The sequence below is a fragment of the Dermacentor albipictus genome, chromosome 6 (assembly GCF_038994185.2).
Source record: "Dermacentor albipictus isolate Rhodes 1998 colony chromosome 6, USDA_Dalb.pri_finalv2, whole genome shotgun sequence".
In the NCBI taxonomy this organism is placed as follows: domain Eukaryota; kingdom Metazoa; phylum Arthropoda; class Arachnida; order Ixodida; family Ixodidae; genus Dermacentor; species Dermacentor albipictus.
The window spans coordinates 19,417,246-19,432,764 of NC_091826.1; the positions used below are offsets into that span (position 1 = coordinate 19,417,246).

At 43.9% G+C, this 15,519-nt stretch overlaps 1 protein-coding gene across 4 annotated transcripts in view; it reads right to left on the reverse strand.

Annotated features, from left to right (window-relative positions):
* Eb1 (microtubule-associated protein RP/EB family member 1) overlaps positions 1-15,519 on the reverse strand; it is a 32,449-nt gene that overhangs the window by 12,424 nt on the left and 4,506 nt on the right. For all 4 annotated transcript variants that reach the window (XM_065455307.1, XM_065455304.1, XM_065455305.1 and 1 more), the window contains exons 2-6: positions 14,176-14,342; positions 12,183-12,221; positions 4,003-4,109; positions 1,987-2,197; positions 724-845 (exon numbers count right to left, since the gene is read on the reverse strand). In XM_065455307.1, coding sequence (XP_065311379.1) covers positions 724-845; positions 1,987-2,197; positions 4,003-4,109; positions 12,183-12,221; positions 14,176-14,314 — 618 coding nt within the window. In that variant the 5' untranslated portion in view covers positions 14,315-14,342. The remainder of the gene's footprint in view (positions 1-723; positions 846-1,986; positions 2,198-4,002; positions 4,110-12,182; positions 12,222-14,175; positions 14,343-15,519) is intronic.

Consider the following 15,519-nt stretch of genomic DNA (forward strand, 5'->3'; position numbering starts at 1 on the left):
AGTGTCATCTAGCGAGAAATAAGAAAGGGGGTTAGCCGAGGGGCCCGATTTTAATCATATAAGCCAACGAACACTGACACCAAGGACGACATAAGGGAAATTACATGTGCTTAATAAATGAAATAAAGAAAATTTAAAAGAAAAAAAGGAAAGGCACGTGATGCAATTGTAGGTACTCTGCTCTGGTACACACGAGCAAACACAGGGAAGAACTGCTCTTTGCGTGCACTGCTCAAGGCAACAGGTCAGGAGAGAGCCTCTGCTGCAGGGATGGTCTTCACACAAGCACATCCCAATGCTTCAGTAGCTTTGATCTCTGCTTTTACTAAATCCTCCTTAAAAATTATATTGTGGTTCGAACTCTGGACAGTGCTTTACAGTTATTAAAACTACAGGATGGATGCTTGAGCTAGCTGCTTCAACATTATAAATGGTAAAGCGGTTGAAAAGACAGGCAGTAAAGATACATGCAGGCACCAATTGAAAGCCTCCAAAAAGGGCCAGTACATCAGGTGGCACAAGCTTCCACCAGAGGCGACCACCAGAAGGAACACTTGGCAGTTGGCAACAGATCATATAAGCCGGGCGCAAGATCACGGAAGCCAGCACCTCTATCACGCACGACATCCATGTCTTTTACACTGCTTTACCAATCCTTTTTTAGTGCACATCATCACACAGGGAACAGCTGGCAGCAGAGACAGAAGCTGCATGCTTCCTTGCCTGGTTAGTGAGCTCCTCAAGCCTGTGAGAGTCGCCGGCTCCTGTGCTTCCAGTTATCCGCGTTGCTGCTCCGATGGGCTTGGACACCGGAGCGTTTCGCGCCATGGGCTTGGTCGCATGCACTGCACAGACCGAGGACGAGAAACAACGTCCGGCACCCGCAGCAAAAAAGGCAGTCGTGTGCAACACAAGTTTATCACAAGTTTACTGCTTCAAAGTGGTTATAACACAGGGAAAGAGTAAAAAGATCGCCTGACAAACTCCACGTACATCTTGTCGCTCCACAACCTCAAGGTTGTGGGGACGCTCAACTCACACGCGTCCTCCAATGCTTTCCTCGCATGGCTTACTGCATCTCCTGGAGTCAGACTTCGCCGCGTGGCTTTGCACCAGTTGTCATTGCAGAATAGTACGAGATGGCACTACTGTTGCGCTGCTAACTGCAACCACTAGCGAGGCAAGGTTACTCGGGTGCAAAAGGGAGTAGCGACTGCCTCTTTGGTTTGAGATCGGCGGCGTATGTGGTCATCTCACATGCTGGCTAGCACGCCTCGTGGGACTGTTCTGAGAAAGGCTTCGGAACATTAAACCTCCGTCAAGCACCATGCCTAGAACTGCAAAATTCTCTCAGACCACTGGGGAATGCTCTCTCTTCTAAGAAGATAGCAGGCGATGTGCCATCCAGGCTGTGGCCAACGTGTCGGGATTTGGTGCAAGGTCTGATAATTTTTTCAGACTTCTTTCAAAACGGCAGAGCTTAGCGCTGTCCCAAATCATGTGCTCCAAAATCTTTTGCATTTGGCACTGTAATAACAATGTTGGTTATGGGCCCACAATATGTTCGGTTGACGCAGCTATGCTAACAATTACAACACACTCGCAACACTACGGACAAATGCTTTTTTTCTTTGTAATGAAGCACTTCATTCCACTTTTAATGAGGAAAGGGGTGGCGGGCAAAAAAAGCACTAGTGCTGCAGTTAAAGTTTGCCCATGGCCCCTGCGCATAAACTTGGCTCCTCAAGCTCCTCAAACTAAGTAAATCGTAATGCAAGTACACTAGATTTAGTTTTCCAGTATTTATTCACGAGAGCCAGCATTCAAAACTAAAGCTTGTTCATTACAATTTGTTTTGTTACTAGGAACTGCCCTTTGGCAACAAATTTAATGTAACCAGACACTAAAGGCCGTAAGATGTGTTGATTCCACTGGGAATGCTGGGAACTCTTCACTGGAAAAGGTCAGAAGCAGTGGGTACTGTACCTGGTCGTGAAGCAGCAACCTTGTGGTTGTTTGCAATACGAGAGGTGGAGCCAGACGTGCCGCCGCTGCCAATGACTGATGTGTTGCCTCTCGCCTCCACAGGATCATACGGGCGGCCATCATAGTTGGCATCGAAGAACTTCTTGAACCACTGGACAAACTCGAAGTTGTCCTGAAAGCGTCCCTTGATCAATCTGTCCACGGGGATGTTCTGGAACAGAACAGGAGAATACAAACGCTGCGGTCAGAACTGCACCCGTTGATAGTTCCTGCCACCAAAACGCACCTACTCTCTCAGCCTCAAATAATGCTTCAGGTGTACTAGAAAACACTGGACTCAACACTTACCCCACGTGCCCCAATTCATCCCGGATACCGCAAATCCTGAACGTTGCGCACTAAGCATATCGCTTTGAGCCAGGTTCTGCGCTCATTTGGCGCGGCATTTCAAAATTTCTGCGTCGAATATGCCGTCGAGCAGCACTAGCTTTCATCACATGTAGCTGCGCACAAGCACCACACTCTTACGTTATCGCACCTCTCTTGCTGCGACTGGCGAAGCAAGGCACACTCTCAGAACGCAATCTCAGAGGCCATACCACATGTAGATGATGCTTCCGTGTGGAGTGACCAAAAATCCAGTGCCTTAACTTCTCTTACTACAACATGGCGTGCTGCGTCAACACTGCTAGGCATGACCTCAGAGATTCCGTGAAACCGGCACAAGCCGATCAAGCCAAGCCGACGCACTTGCACGGCGTAACCACGGCAACCGGAGAGAGTGGTGGATCAGATAATTTCACTTTCACAGGCCAAACACGTCCACATACTCTTCCAAGTTTCTGGCACTGTGTTCTGGCACTCTGTCAGCTGTACACTTCGGACAATTTTGCGGAAGCGAAACTATCTACAGAAGTCGTGAAGATTGCCAGAGAATATCACCTAAGCTGCGTAGACGGCACACCATGTGTTCCACATCCTGATCAAACACAACAGACTTCCCATAGCAGCGTGCTAGTTGTTCCTTCAGACCATGTCACTGTTTCACCAGCTTCACAATATGTACAAGCCAAGTGGAAAGTGGAAGCAAAAGACCATCACATTCAAGCATAATGTTGCTGTCGTAACTGCTGTCGCATCGGGTGCTATGAAGTCGAATATTGCACATGCTGAAGAGCCTTTTGCTGTTTTATTCAATTCTGATCCCATATGCAGCCATGAAGCTGTAGTCTGCATGTTTACTGTTGTGCACACCATTGGGCATTGGCCAAGTACACTGCAGTAAAGGGCAATAGTATAACGAATAAAGGACATAACGAAGTAATTTTGGCTTACCCCTCAACGTTGTTATAATGAGGTGCAAGAGTACTTTGAAAACATGCAACTGGTATGTTCACATGGAATTAGCACATATTGCTTACCGATTTCAAACCAGCCAGCCAACACATAGGTCAAGGCCCACATGTGCATCCAGAATGACAACTTAAATTGCCCTTGCAAAGTCCATGCATTTTTGCTACCAAGATTTAAGCTTTGTATTGCCAAGCAAAAAAAGATGCTTGCTTAGCTGTAACTGCAAGTCTCGCGCATGCATTAGTGGTTTTGTTATAGCAAAATACTCATTGAAATAAAACAATTCATTACATATGACTTGTTATATCCGTGACAGTTTATTGATGTTCGGCTGTAGTACACAATGTGATCTTCCAACTTTCTTTAACTTGCAGTGTTGAGCATGAATGTAAACGACAATGGATCATGCAAACCACCCCCATACATGTCAATTCATTGTCAAACCAGTTAGAACACTGCCTCGCCCTGCCTGCTACTTGTAAAAAAATAAAGTCAAATAGTTTTCACTTTCTGATACCACACGGAAGCTACCAAATCTTCGCTGCAACTTACAATGTGTGCAACCACTGGCTGAACAATTTTTTTTAGCGAGCATTAGAAGTGAACATGCACAATCTGTTAAGACCAGACAGAGATAACTGAATTGCTTAGTGGTTGACATACCTTGTCCACGCCCACTTTTTTGAACGAAGCCTGAAGCAGTTTGAAGTTCTGGATGTACTCATGTTCAAGATTTGTCTTGAACTTTACTTTTTTCAAGCTCACGCAACCTGAATGCAGTAGAAAAAAAAATGAAAAGAATGAATGTGTTGAGTGAGAGTGGCGCTTTTAAATGTAAAAAAAAATAAAGCAGCAAGCAACACTAAATCTCAGGAAATTCGGTTCAGCCCCCAAGGTACTAACTGGACTGGAGTGAACTTAGTCTAGCTCAAGGGGAGTTGGGTCTCGAACCAAAAACAAGCATCTTCCAAGTTATTGTGCTCAAAACTAGTAGGCACACTCAACTTAAGATTATTTTGGCCTTCACGGCACCAAGAAATTCATCCAATTATCTGGCGGCCTGTGCTAAACAAGATGGGAAAAAAAAGCCAAGATAAACAGCCGATTCATATGGCAGCATTTGCCCAATTCTAACATAGCCCTGAATCAAATGCACGGCTGCTTTCTATGCATCCAAAGCAGAAAACTAACGCAAAATGACATTAAAACTACTAAAAGTTTTTTACGCATACCAGATTTTATAGCAAGCAAAATGGGTAAGGGTCTATTTGTTGCACAGTGGGCGGACAGTTTCCTTATGTCAGCTTCACAGTAATACATAATGCAGTAAAGCATATGAAGGCCGTGAAGGTGGTTTTGGTGCAAAAGGATAGAAAGTTGGGCGAGTTGGTACGGTAACATGATCTTGGATTGCAGCGCGAAGTGACAGGGACACAGACTAGAAGCAGATAGGACGAGTGCGAACTAACTCAGCGCTCGTCCTGTCTGCTCCTAGTCTGTCCGTGTCACTTCGCGCTACAATGCAAGACCATATGGTTTTGGTATTGTGTACGATTACACTACACAGGCAATTCTTAGCCCAATCCTCTTTAAAAAAGTGCATGTTAAAATTGGGTAAATACCATACTCAGACAGTGTGAGCTAGTTAGTGCTTGAAAATATTCCTAGGGCAGGCCAAAAACTGTCTCTGACAGGAAATGATACCAGTTCCAACACATTCACTGTCCCCTAAGCTCTGCCTAGACAGATACTTCCACTAAAGGAGCTGCTATTCGAGTCACCACAGAGGTTAGCCATGTGCAAGCCTAGTGGTCGAGTTTTGAATTATCCGGCGGAGTTCAATTTCAGAATTGAGGCAGAGTTCCAGAAAAACACTTTTCCAGATGTCATCTTCAAAATCTTGCAACTTTTGTTCTAGTGTAAAACGAGCAATAAGGCTGCTCTTGCACCACCCATGTCACGCAGGCACAGAAAAAGACAAACTTGCTAATGCCTTAAATTTTAATGCCATTTGAGTGATGCCACACAGACAAACAAACCTGAGTTGAGTTGAGTTGAGTTGGGGTTAATGGCACATAAGCAGCTTAGGCTATCATGCGCCAAACACTAGGTATGGATTCTTTCAATAAGTTGGGACACCTCAGTGAGTCCTTGTCTGGGCAAGAGCCCGGAAAGTCCCAACAAATTAGCTAAAGACCTCGGCCTTCTTCTCAGGGATGAGAAGGTGGATGAGGTGTTCTGTATTGTGTAGTTTAACGCTCTGTGAAGTTTTAAAGTTTTATGAGAACTCCTGCTTCTTTTAAAAAGCTAAAAACACATGATACATCAACAAGCGCATCTTCTCCTAAAATCAAAGCTGGGTGAAAAGGGATGTGTTCTTTGTAAAATATGGTAAAAAACGTTTTCCTCAATGGTTCAAGTTTTCTGCATGAAAATAGGATATGGTTTACTGTTAGTTCGTCTCCACATAGTTCACATTGGGGTTTGTCTTGCTTTGTTAGAATGAAGTTGTGTGTTAGGTGTGTGTGTCCTATGCGAAGACGGCAAGGAATCACTTCTTTGAAACGTTCCTGGTGTGTGCAAGATTTCCATTCGCCTAACACGGGTTTTAAAAGGTGTAATTTGTTGTTTACTTCATTGTTCCAAGCAGACTGCCATTTTTGCCTTAGTTTATAATGTATTAACTTCATGCAGTCGTTAGGAGGTACCTTTACTTTTGTGATTTCTTTGTGCCGGGCCTGTGCCGCACATGCGTCTGCTCTCTCATTGCCACTAATTCCGACGTGGCTCGGAACCCAGCATAATTTAATGTTCAGTCCTTGTGTGGTGGCTTTTATTAAATTGTGTATAATGTCTCCTATTAATGGTGTTACTGCATTTCTGGCATGAAGAGCTGTGAGTGCACTTAGGGAGTCTGTGTATATGATACTTTTTGCGAGGTTCTCCTTTATTATTTTGTCTATGGCTATAGAAATGGCATAACATTCAGCAGTGAAAATGGATGTGCACTGCGGAAGTCTTATTGTTTCTTCCCAGTTCCCCTGTACAACTGCGCTACCAACATGTTCATTTGTTTTCGAACCATCAGTATAAAAGTTTGTGAAGCTGCTGTATTTTTCTTCTAGTGCAAGGAATTCCTGAATTATGTGTTGTGGCGGCGTTTGTGCTTTACGAAACTGTGTTAAAGTGAGATCGCAAGCTGTGGGAAAGGTGAACCATGGGGGTAGTGGATTTTGTCTGTGGGTAATGCCAGGTAATGTGTCCGCTATGCCAAGATTCCGACACATCTCTTCAAATCGCATGAGCAGTGGTCTTGTAGTTTGTGGTTTGTTGTTAAAAAGTACTCGGGAAAGGCATTTTGTTACAAGTGGGTAGCAAATGTGTTTTGGTAGAGATTGTATCCTGAGAATATATGCACAGGTTAGAGCGGCTCTTCTAGTTTCTAGTGGGGGTTCGTTTGTTTCTATGTAAAGACTGGTTATAGGAGACGTACGGTATGGATCACATGAAATACGCAAGCCTGAGTTATGTACTGGGTCTAATTTTTTAAGGTATGTCGGTCTTGCTGAGCCATACACTATGCAGCCATACTCTAAGGAGGAACGCACTAAGTAACGATAAATGTGTAGAAGACATGTTCTGTCAGAACCCCAATGTTTATGAGACAGTACTTTGAGTATATTTAGTGACTGGGAAGCTTTCTTTTTCAGGGTGGTTATGTGTGGTAGGAATGTGAGCTTTTTGTCAAAAATTATGCCTAAAAATTTGTGTTCATTCTTTACTGGAAGTACGGTTGCATTTAGGTGCAGGGTGGGGTCAACCTGTAGGCCTCTTTTGAGTGAAAAGAGGACAGCAACTGTTTTTTGGGGTGAAAATTTAAACCCGTTTTTTTCTGCCCAAATCGCGAGTTTGTTCAGTGTGAGTTGTATCTGTCTCTCGCATGTTGGTAAGCTGGAGGATGTGCATGCTATTTGAAGGTCATCAACATATACAGAATACATAATGGACCTAGGAATTATTTTTGCTATGGAGTTCATTTTTACTATGAAAAGTGTCGTACTTAAAATACAGCCCTGCGGCACTCCATTCTCCTGGACGAATTTCTTCGACAGAGTTGCACCAAGGCATACATGAAATGAACGGTCGGAGATGAAATCTTTCAAGCAGTTCAGCATCCTACCGCGAATACCAAGTTCTGCTAGGTCGCGAAGAATACCGTACCTCCAGGCGGTATCATAAGCCTTATCGATATCGAAAAAGACTGCTAAACAGTGTTGCTTGTGTACGAATGCTTCTCGCACTGTATTTTCTAGGCGGACGAGATGATCAGTCGTTGAACACGTTTTTTTAAATCCGCACTGGTGGATGTCAAGGAGTTCACGTGACTGAAGAGTGAACATCAGCCTAACGTTCAGGATACTTTCGAATGATTTTGCCAGGCAACTTGTGAGGGCTATAGGCCTATAACTACTAGGTGTGGTTGGTGGTTTTGCAGGTTTCAGGAACGGTACAATCACGGCTTTTTTCCAAGCCTCCGAAATTTTACCCGATACCCATATTTTATTGAAGAATTGCAGAAGTGCGTTTACAGCAGCGTCTGAGAGGTGAGCGAGCATTTCATAATGTATTTCATCAGGGCCGGGTGCCGTCTGTTTGCCGTCTGTTTACCTGCCGACAGTACTTTTTGGATTTCGTGAAATGTTATTAATGCATTATAGGGCTCGTTTGTAGAGCCACTTGTAGGAAGTTTTTGTTTTTCGGTTGTATGTTTGTGCTTCGGGAATGATGGAGTGTAGTGTGAGGAACTTGAAAAATGAGAAAAATGTTCCCCTAGTATGTCTGCCTGTTCCCCTATACTTGTTTGTGTGCCGGGAGCTGTTAATAACGGGATTGTGAAAGGGGAGAAGCTGCCATTTAATTTATGGACTTGTTCCCACATTTTTTTGGATGTGGTTGAGCTGTTAATAGATGATATGTAGTTCTTCCAGGAAGTTTTCTCAGCGTCTCGACGGATGCGGCGTGCGTTGGCTTTCGCTTTTTTAAAATTTACAAGATTATCATGGGTTGGGTATCTACGGAATATGCCCCACGCTTTGTTTTGTTTCTTTTTTGCTTCCTTACATTCTTGCGTGTACCAGATTTTATGATTACGTCGAACCACTCCTGAGGACTGAGGAATAGCTAGCCGCGCGGCATTAATAATACAGGTTGTGAATAATTCGTTTTGATCGTCGACATTTAAATTCTTTGAAAAAACTTTTTCCAGGCTGGCCTGTTCTTGAAACAGTGCCCAGTTTGCTAAGTGTAGCTTCCAACGACGTGGTTTGCTTGGGATGATTTGTGGTGGGGATGATAAGTTAATTTTTACAGGAAGGTGATCACTTCCATAGGGGTTGTCAACGACATCCCATTTAAAATCTGTAAAAAGTGATGGAGAGCACAGTGACAGATCTAGGCAACTCATAGCTCATGTGCTTGGGTAACAGTAAGTTGCAGCACCAGAGTTTAATAGGCATATGTCGTTGGTTAGAATAAAATCTTCAAGTGTTTGGCCCCTGGTGTCAGTAGTTTTACTACCCCATAACGTGCTATGTGAATTAAAATCACCACCTATTAAAAATGGTTCAGGTAGCTGCTCTAAAATTATCTCTAGGTCTCTTACGGTAAAATGTGAATGTGGCGGAATGTACATTGAACAAATGGTGATGGTTTTGTGAGCTAAAACGGTGACAGCAACGGCTTCTATGCGAGTGTTAATGGGAATTTCTCTGGCTGGTATACCAACTGGCAGAACAATGGCTACACCACCTGACAGCCGGTTCGTCTGAGTACGGTCGCGCCGTACAACAGTGAAACCTTTCAAAAAGTTCTTGTGTTTTTCGCCTAGGTTGGTTTCCTGTAAGCACAGGGCCACAGGAGAGAAGTTTATTAAAAGGTCTTTTATGTCACCTAAGTTATGAATGAGACCTCTACAATTCCAATGGATCATGAAAGCCATTATGAAATTGAAAGGCAAAAATTGATATTAACGAGTGAATGGGAGATAAGAAAGATGTTAGGGGACATGGATCTGAAGAAGGCAGATACAAACAGAGCGATAACCCTTAGGTTATCGCCTTCTTATTTTGAGTTGTTATTGGGATTTTATCCCTCTTACCGCGCTCGAGGGAGCGCTTGTCCTTCGGTGTCGAGGACACCGGGGTTTTTGTTTCGACCTCCATTGCTCTCTCCGAGGCGCTGGAGGACCGAGAGTTTGGCGCCGAGACACGTGTCTCGGGCCTTGGAGTTCGCTTGATCTTAGGACCCTGCGGGACTGGTGTCTGCAGGGCCGTTGAAGAGGGCGGAGCAGTACTGACTGCTTCCACCACGGGGGCGGGAGGAGTCACTGCGGCACCACTGCGCGTGGGCTCGGAGGACTCCGGAAGCCTCTGTGACGCTGCCCCCGCCTGCGTCACATCGGCATAACTGCGTCGCGGAAGGTACGACAGTCTTTTTCGGGCTTCAAAGAACGATATTTTTTCTTTGACAGTTAGTGCTATTACTTCTTTTTCTTTTTTCCAGCATGGGCAAGACCGCGAGTAGGCTGGATGGTCTCCTTTGCAGTTAGTACAATGTGGGGAAGAAGGGCAGTTTTCAGATTGATGATCAGTTGAGCTGCATTTAGCACAGGTTGTTTGGCCTCGGCATGCATGTGAAGCATGTCCGAACCTTTGACACTTGAAACACCGTCTTGGGTTCGGGATATATGGTCTGACGTTTACTTTCACGTACCCTGCATCCAGAGAGGTAGGCATTACGCTTGTACCAAATGTAAGTATGACATGTTTGGTGGGGATTTCTTGGTCGTTTCTACGGATTACTATTCTTTGCACCTTTGTCACATTTTGTTCCTGGAAACCTTCCAGCAGTTCCTCGTCACTTAAGCCAATAAAGTCTTCTTCAGATATTACTCCCCTACTTGTATTGAGTGTTCTGTGGGCTGAAACAGTCACTGTCGCCTCGCCAATACTGGTAAGTTCAGACAGCTTATCTGCTTGGTCTTTACTATTTAATTCTAGGAGGAGGTCCCCGCTAGACATTTTGGAGGCTTTGTATGTCTGTCCGATTTTATCTTTCAGGCATTTGGCGACCAGGAATGGAGAAAGCTTTCTAATAGGTGTATTACTTTCACTGTGAACTACATAGTATTTGGGGAAAGATGGGGCTTGCTTCGAAAGGAGAATTGAAATGGTACTTCGGTGCGGCATCTTTTGAGACGCCGATCATGGACAACAGAGATTTGAGCTGCCATAGGAAAGTGTGTGTGTTCGGCAACAGCGCCGACCGCCCACCACGGAGCCCAACGAGGGGACGCGGCAGGGCTTGTGTCCAAGCCTGCACGACGCCAGCCGTACGCCGTCACTATAACCAAATATGGTGTACCCAAGGTAGGATATCCACACAAGGTTAACCCTTGCCGCCGTGGAGAAAGGAAGTAACTGGAAGAGAGAAGAAGACAGGAAAGGTAAAAAAGTGAGAGATAAAGACGAAGGTTTGAGAAGAGAGAGATAGGAAGAGGCGACTACCGATTTCCCCTGGGTGGGTCAGTCCGGGGGTGCCATCTACGTGAAGCAGAGGCCAAAGAGGTGTGTTGCCTCCGCCGGGGGGCCTTAAAGGTCCGATCACCCGGCATCGGCTCAACCTCCAGGATCCCCCTTTCCCCGGACACGGCTAAGCCGCGCACGGCTACACGCGGGAGGGTCCAACCCTCGTGTGCTCGGGTCCGTGGTGTCGCAACACACCAAACGCCTGCTTACGCAGACGCCCCTGCGGGGCAAACAAACCTGATGTACATGCTGCTGGGCTAGTCGGTTCATGTTGCCGAGTACTGTATTGAGTATTGCTGGGTTCATATTGCTGAGGGGAGCGCTCCCCTTGTTCCCTCCCGTCCTTCCTAGTTTGCGTCAAGCGACCATAATTATGGTCTACTCAGCAATGCAAACCTGATGTTATTTGCTTTAATGTCCTTGATTACCTAATGCTTTAGCCAGAACTCATTTGAGTGAGAAATGCGCACTATCGCCGCCATAGTTTGTACAGTGGAGTACTTGAGACAGCCTCCTGTCGTGCGGGAAAAAAAAAGCATTTATACATGGTTTTCAACCACACGCTTTCATCAGGATTTGTGCTCAGCCAACTTCCTCAGATCAGCATTGCAACGAATTCAACGTTGACATGCATTTAACATGCAATGGTCGAAGTTTCTATGGTTGGTTGCAAAGTAATAAAAGGCAGTAACAGACTCAAGCTAACGGTACCACTGTATGCATATTTTTACATTTGCATCAGAATTTAAGGCATTAATGAGTCATTTTCCTTTTGCTTATGAACACAGGTATTATTCAATTTCTTCCCTCATACAAAAGCCATCAATACCCTGCTTAGCAATACATGATGAACTGATTTTTAGAAACTTCTTCCAGAATGTCAACTTGATAAAACAAATGAGAAACAAAAATGGATCACACTTGAAACAAGCATATAAAATTATATATGTCCACAAGTTTTCCGCACACCAACTTGAAGAACAAAGTTAATGTGATTTTTAAAGGCTCTTACATGAACAAAACCAAAGTGCAATGAATTGAATGCTCAAACTTTGCAACAGCCAATTTTGACTGCAATAGAAGCTAATGATGCTTTAGTTCTAGATGCTATAGACAAACAGACACTTATAGAGCTTGCAAGCTTCAATGCATTCTGTGATTATTACCGAGAAACGTGATCTCGGACATTAGGTTCATTGATTTGACTTTGGGGGGGGGGGGGGAAGGGGGGGTGCATGGTATGAGCACTTCACTCACCAGGGAAGAGCATGTCCATGAACTGGCAATAGGCAGCTCCTGTCAAAAAAAAAAAAAGAAAGAAAGAAAGTTCCATCTCTGATAACAATGCATTCCACTGCATTATGACCCTTTGAGTTCAGCTTTCCCCGTTTACTGTTCACTGGAACTAGATCTAAGTTTGGGGTGGGGTTCTGGTGTTTCATGGATGATTTACTGCTGTTTGACTGTTCAGGTAGCTTAACAGTGGCACATTTGTTTCTGCTCTAATCTTTTCTACCATGGGTGCGCACTTCCTGTTTATAGGGTCACTGAAACATGTGCAAGTACAATGGAATGACTAATCAAATTGTCTGCCTTGAATAAAACAATGACAAGTCAGAACATCATGCTTTTTTTAGCATGCATTTCCACATGTGCATATGCAAGATAAATCTAAGTGACTACTTTTTGAACTCCTAGCAAAAGCAACATATTTTTTAGCTAATCTTAACAGATCCTCTTATGTAAAATCAGAACATCCAAACTTAATTTCACAATGTTTGCTACCATTAGGTGAAATTTTTGGGCTCATTACGAACCAAGATGAACATGCCATAACATCAGTACATTTTTGGACTGTGCAAATTTGGGATTGGCAGGCTTCATATCCAAAATCTAATGGCAGCCCGTTAACCAGTCGCACACCTGCACAACCTGTGAACTTTAATAAAATTTTAAAAGTACTTGAAGACATGTCAAAGGGAGAGGTGAGAGCACAAACCTTTTATGGAATACGCATACTTTACAAATATGTTTAGACGAAGCACACAAGGATCGGCAAGCTAGGTACAGCAGAGACTTAGAAGCAATGCAGCATTTTAAGATTTACTTTCAGCGACCATGCTTTTGCCAATTTAGCCTGTTTCAGGAAGCTGCTCGAATAAACTTGCTCAAACCGAGTAGCACTGTTTAGTGCCTAGCATTGCTACAAATGGGCAGTGGAGGTAACATAGCAATTTCTTGCTAGCATTTCTTTCTGCAATCTTTTTCACCCCGCACGTTTAAAACCTGTACAAGATTTTTTTGCAAACAAACAATTTTTCATGAAACTTGAAGCAACATTAGCAATATTGAACAAGCCCTAATTGGTAAGCTTTACGACAAATTCGGGAAAGCTTACAGATATGTATTCCCTAACAAAGACATTGCAACTAATTTCTGCACCTGAACAGGCGTAGCTATGCAAGATTCTTAGTGTGCAACAGATGTACAGTACAAAGTTTTCCAATTTGGAGGTGGTGACTACAACGTTTTTTTGGTCAGATGTGTAGAAATTACATGTTTTTACGAGGACAAATCAAAGTCTTCGCCCCTATCTCTTACTGGCCAAAGATAAGGTACATGCAGGTAATTACAAATATACACACTATTCTACGTACCTTACACTATTTTTTCATAGTCCCCACACCAGTTCAGACATCTGTCCCATCGCAGCACTAAATTTGAAATGTGCCTCTGGTAGAATTTGTCCTGCTGACTAAGGAACCATCGTCGGGTTGCTGTCTTGGCTTCACGGCCTTTTACGAACTTGCCACAACACCGCCTCGTACTTCTCAAAGCGAGACACCTTTCCCCATACGTGGGCTGCATTTCCCTGTGGCTTTCATTGGGCGTTCGTCCCTAGCTCCATAGAATATGAAGCGCATTTCGTTGCTCGTATGCCATGGATGTGTGAAGCACAACCGCCGCCAGCAGTGCCTGACAGCAGTGCCGTGCTGAGTAGCTACTGGCCGATAAGGCCTGGCCAGTGCTAAAAAAGGTCCACCGCTGGCTTCGCTTTTGCAGCCGTAATTTGGCTAAAAATGTAGCGCCAAACACCGATTCACCCGCACATTTAGACAAGCACACAGCATGTCAAATAAGGCTTTTTCTCGCTTAAGCGTTCAGTTTGGATTAGGGCTTCAGTATGTAGTAAAACCGCAACAGACCAGAGGTTGAATGTTCAATATGCACGTGCCCCCTTCGCTCTCACCTGAACAGAGCTCCTCAATTTTGGTGTAATTTGTCCGGAGGCAATCATTCACCCAGTTCAGCATGTCATGGCGACTCAGGTTTTCTGTGGTGGCATTTGTGGCATGCACGTTGACGCAGAGTGGGCCCTGCTCTCCCATGGTGACGGCTTAGGCTTGCCCTGGAAATCTGCATGTCAGCGAGCACAGCCAATTGTGACATCTCCAGGGGTCTTTATTCTCAACCCCCAACACCCCTCCCACAGTATCTGGTGGCACTTGGTGACCTAAAGCTGTACTATGGTTACTTCAATTCAATTTCAATTCAATTCTGTTTAGTTTTCATTGACAATAATTAGTACAAAAGAACTGTTGGGCCACTAACTAGCCAAAGGCTAGTGTAGGCCCATGGTCATATGTAGCAGCAGCTACAAAGTCAAGTGCATATCTAGTTATTAGTGATACAACCTAATACAGTTACATAGATACACACAGTTAAAACCATTAAAAAAGGAAACTGCATATCAATCACTAGTAATAAAACAACTGTTAGGAGAATACACAGACAAAAAAAAAGAAGTAGCATATTATACGTAGAAGTAACATATTTGCAATTGTGAAAAAGCTTTACATAAGCTCTCGACTAGTAAAAAAGCTTTTACATTCCTGCTCAATATGCAGATGTCATGACGAACATCAAGCATGCAACTTCATTCGCCACCAAGTCATTATGGTAGCTCTTAGCAAGGATGGGTGTAGATTAAATCATCTGACAACATTTTAAAATGTACTACTGCATATGAGAAACAAGAAATACCATAGCGCAGTGCTGTAAATGAAGCTCAACTCATTCTGCTTTTTAATGCACACCACAATCTAAGCACACAAACACTTCATTTTCCCCCCCCCCTTTTTCTGATCGCCCTTAAATAACAAACACAGGTTAAAACAAAGGCTGTGGGCACCGAGCTTTCAAAGTATGAAATGCTTGTACAACTAAAATGCAAATGACATCTGGGTCATTACACAAGTTCTGAAATGGACGTACCAATTCATAAATAGAGTGCGAAACTAGTTGCATAGATGCCTATCGTTTGCACCTCAACTTGGCTATGTGATGTCCTTCAGCATTTCAAGCAACCTTGTCCCTTTATTTCTAGTGTACCCGTGCGTCCGATGCATAAAAACAGGATCTGCACATATTGAGCACTGTTTGCAGAAAAATATATATACAATGGGATTTATTTCATTGGAGAAAAATGAATTAAAGTTGATGTGACCATCTTTTGGGAGAGACACTCGAGGCAAAAACCAACTGATCTCTCCCACTGTTCCTTCATTTAAATCCTGTAGAGGCAGGTAAATCA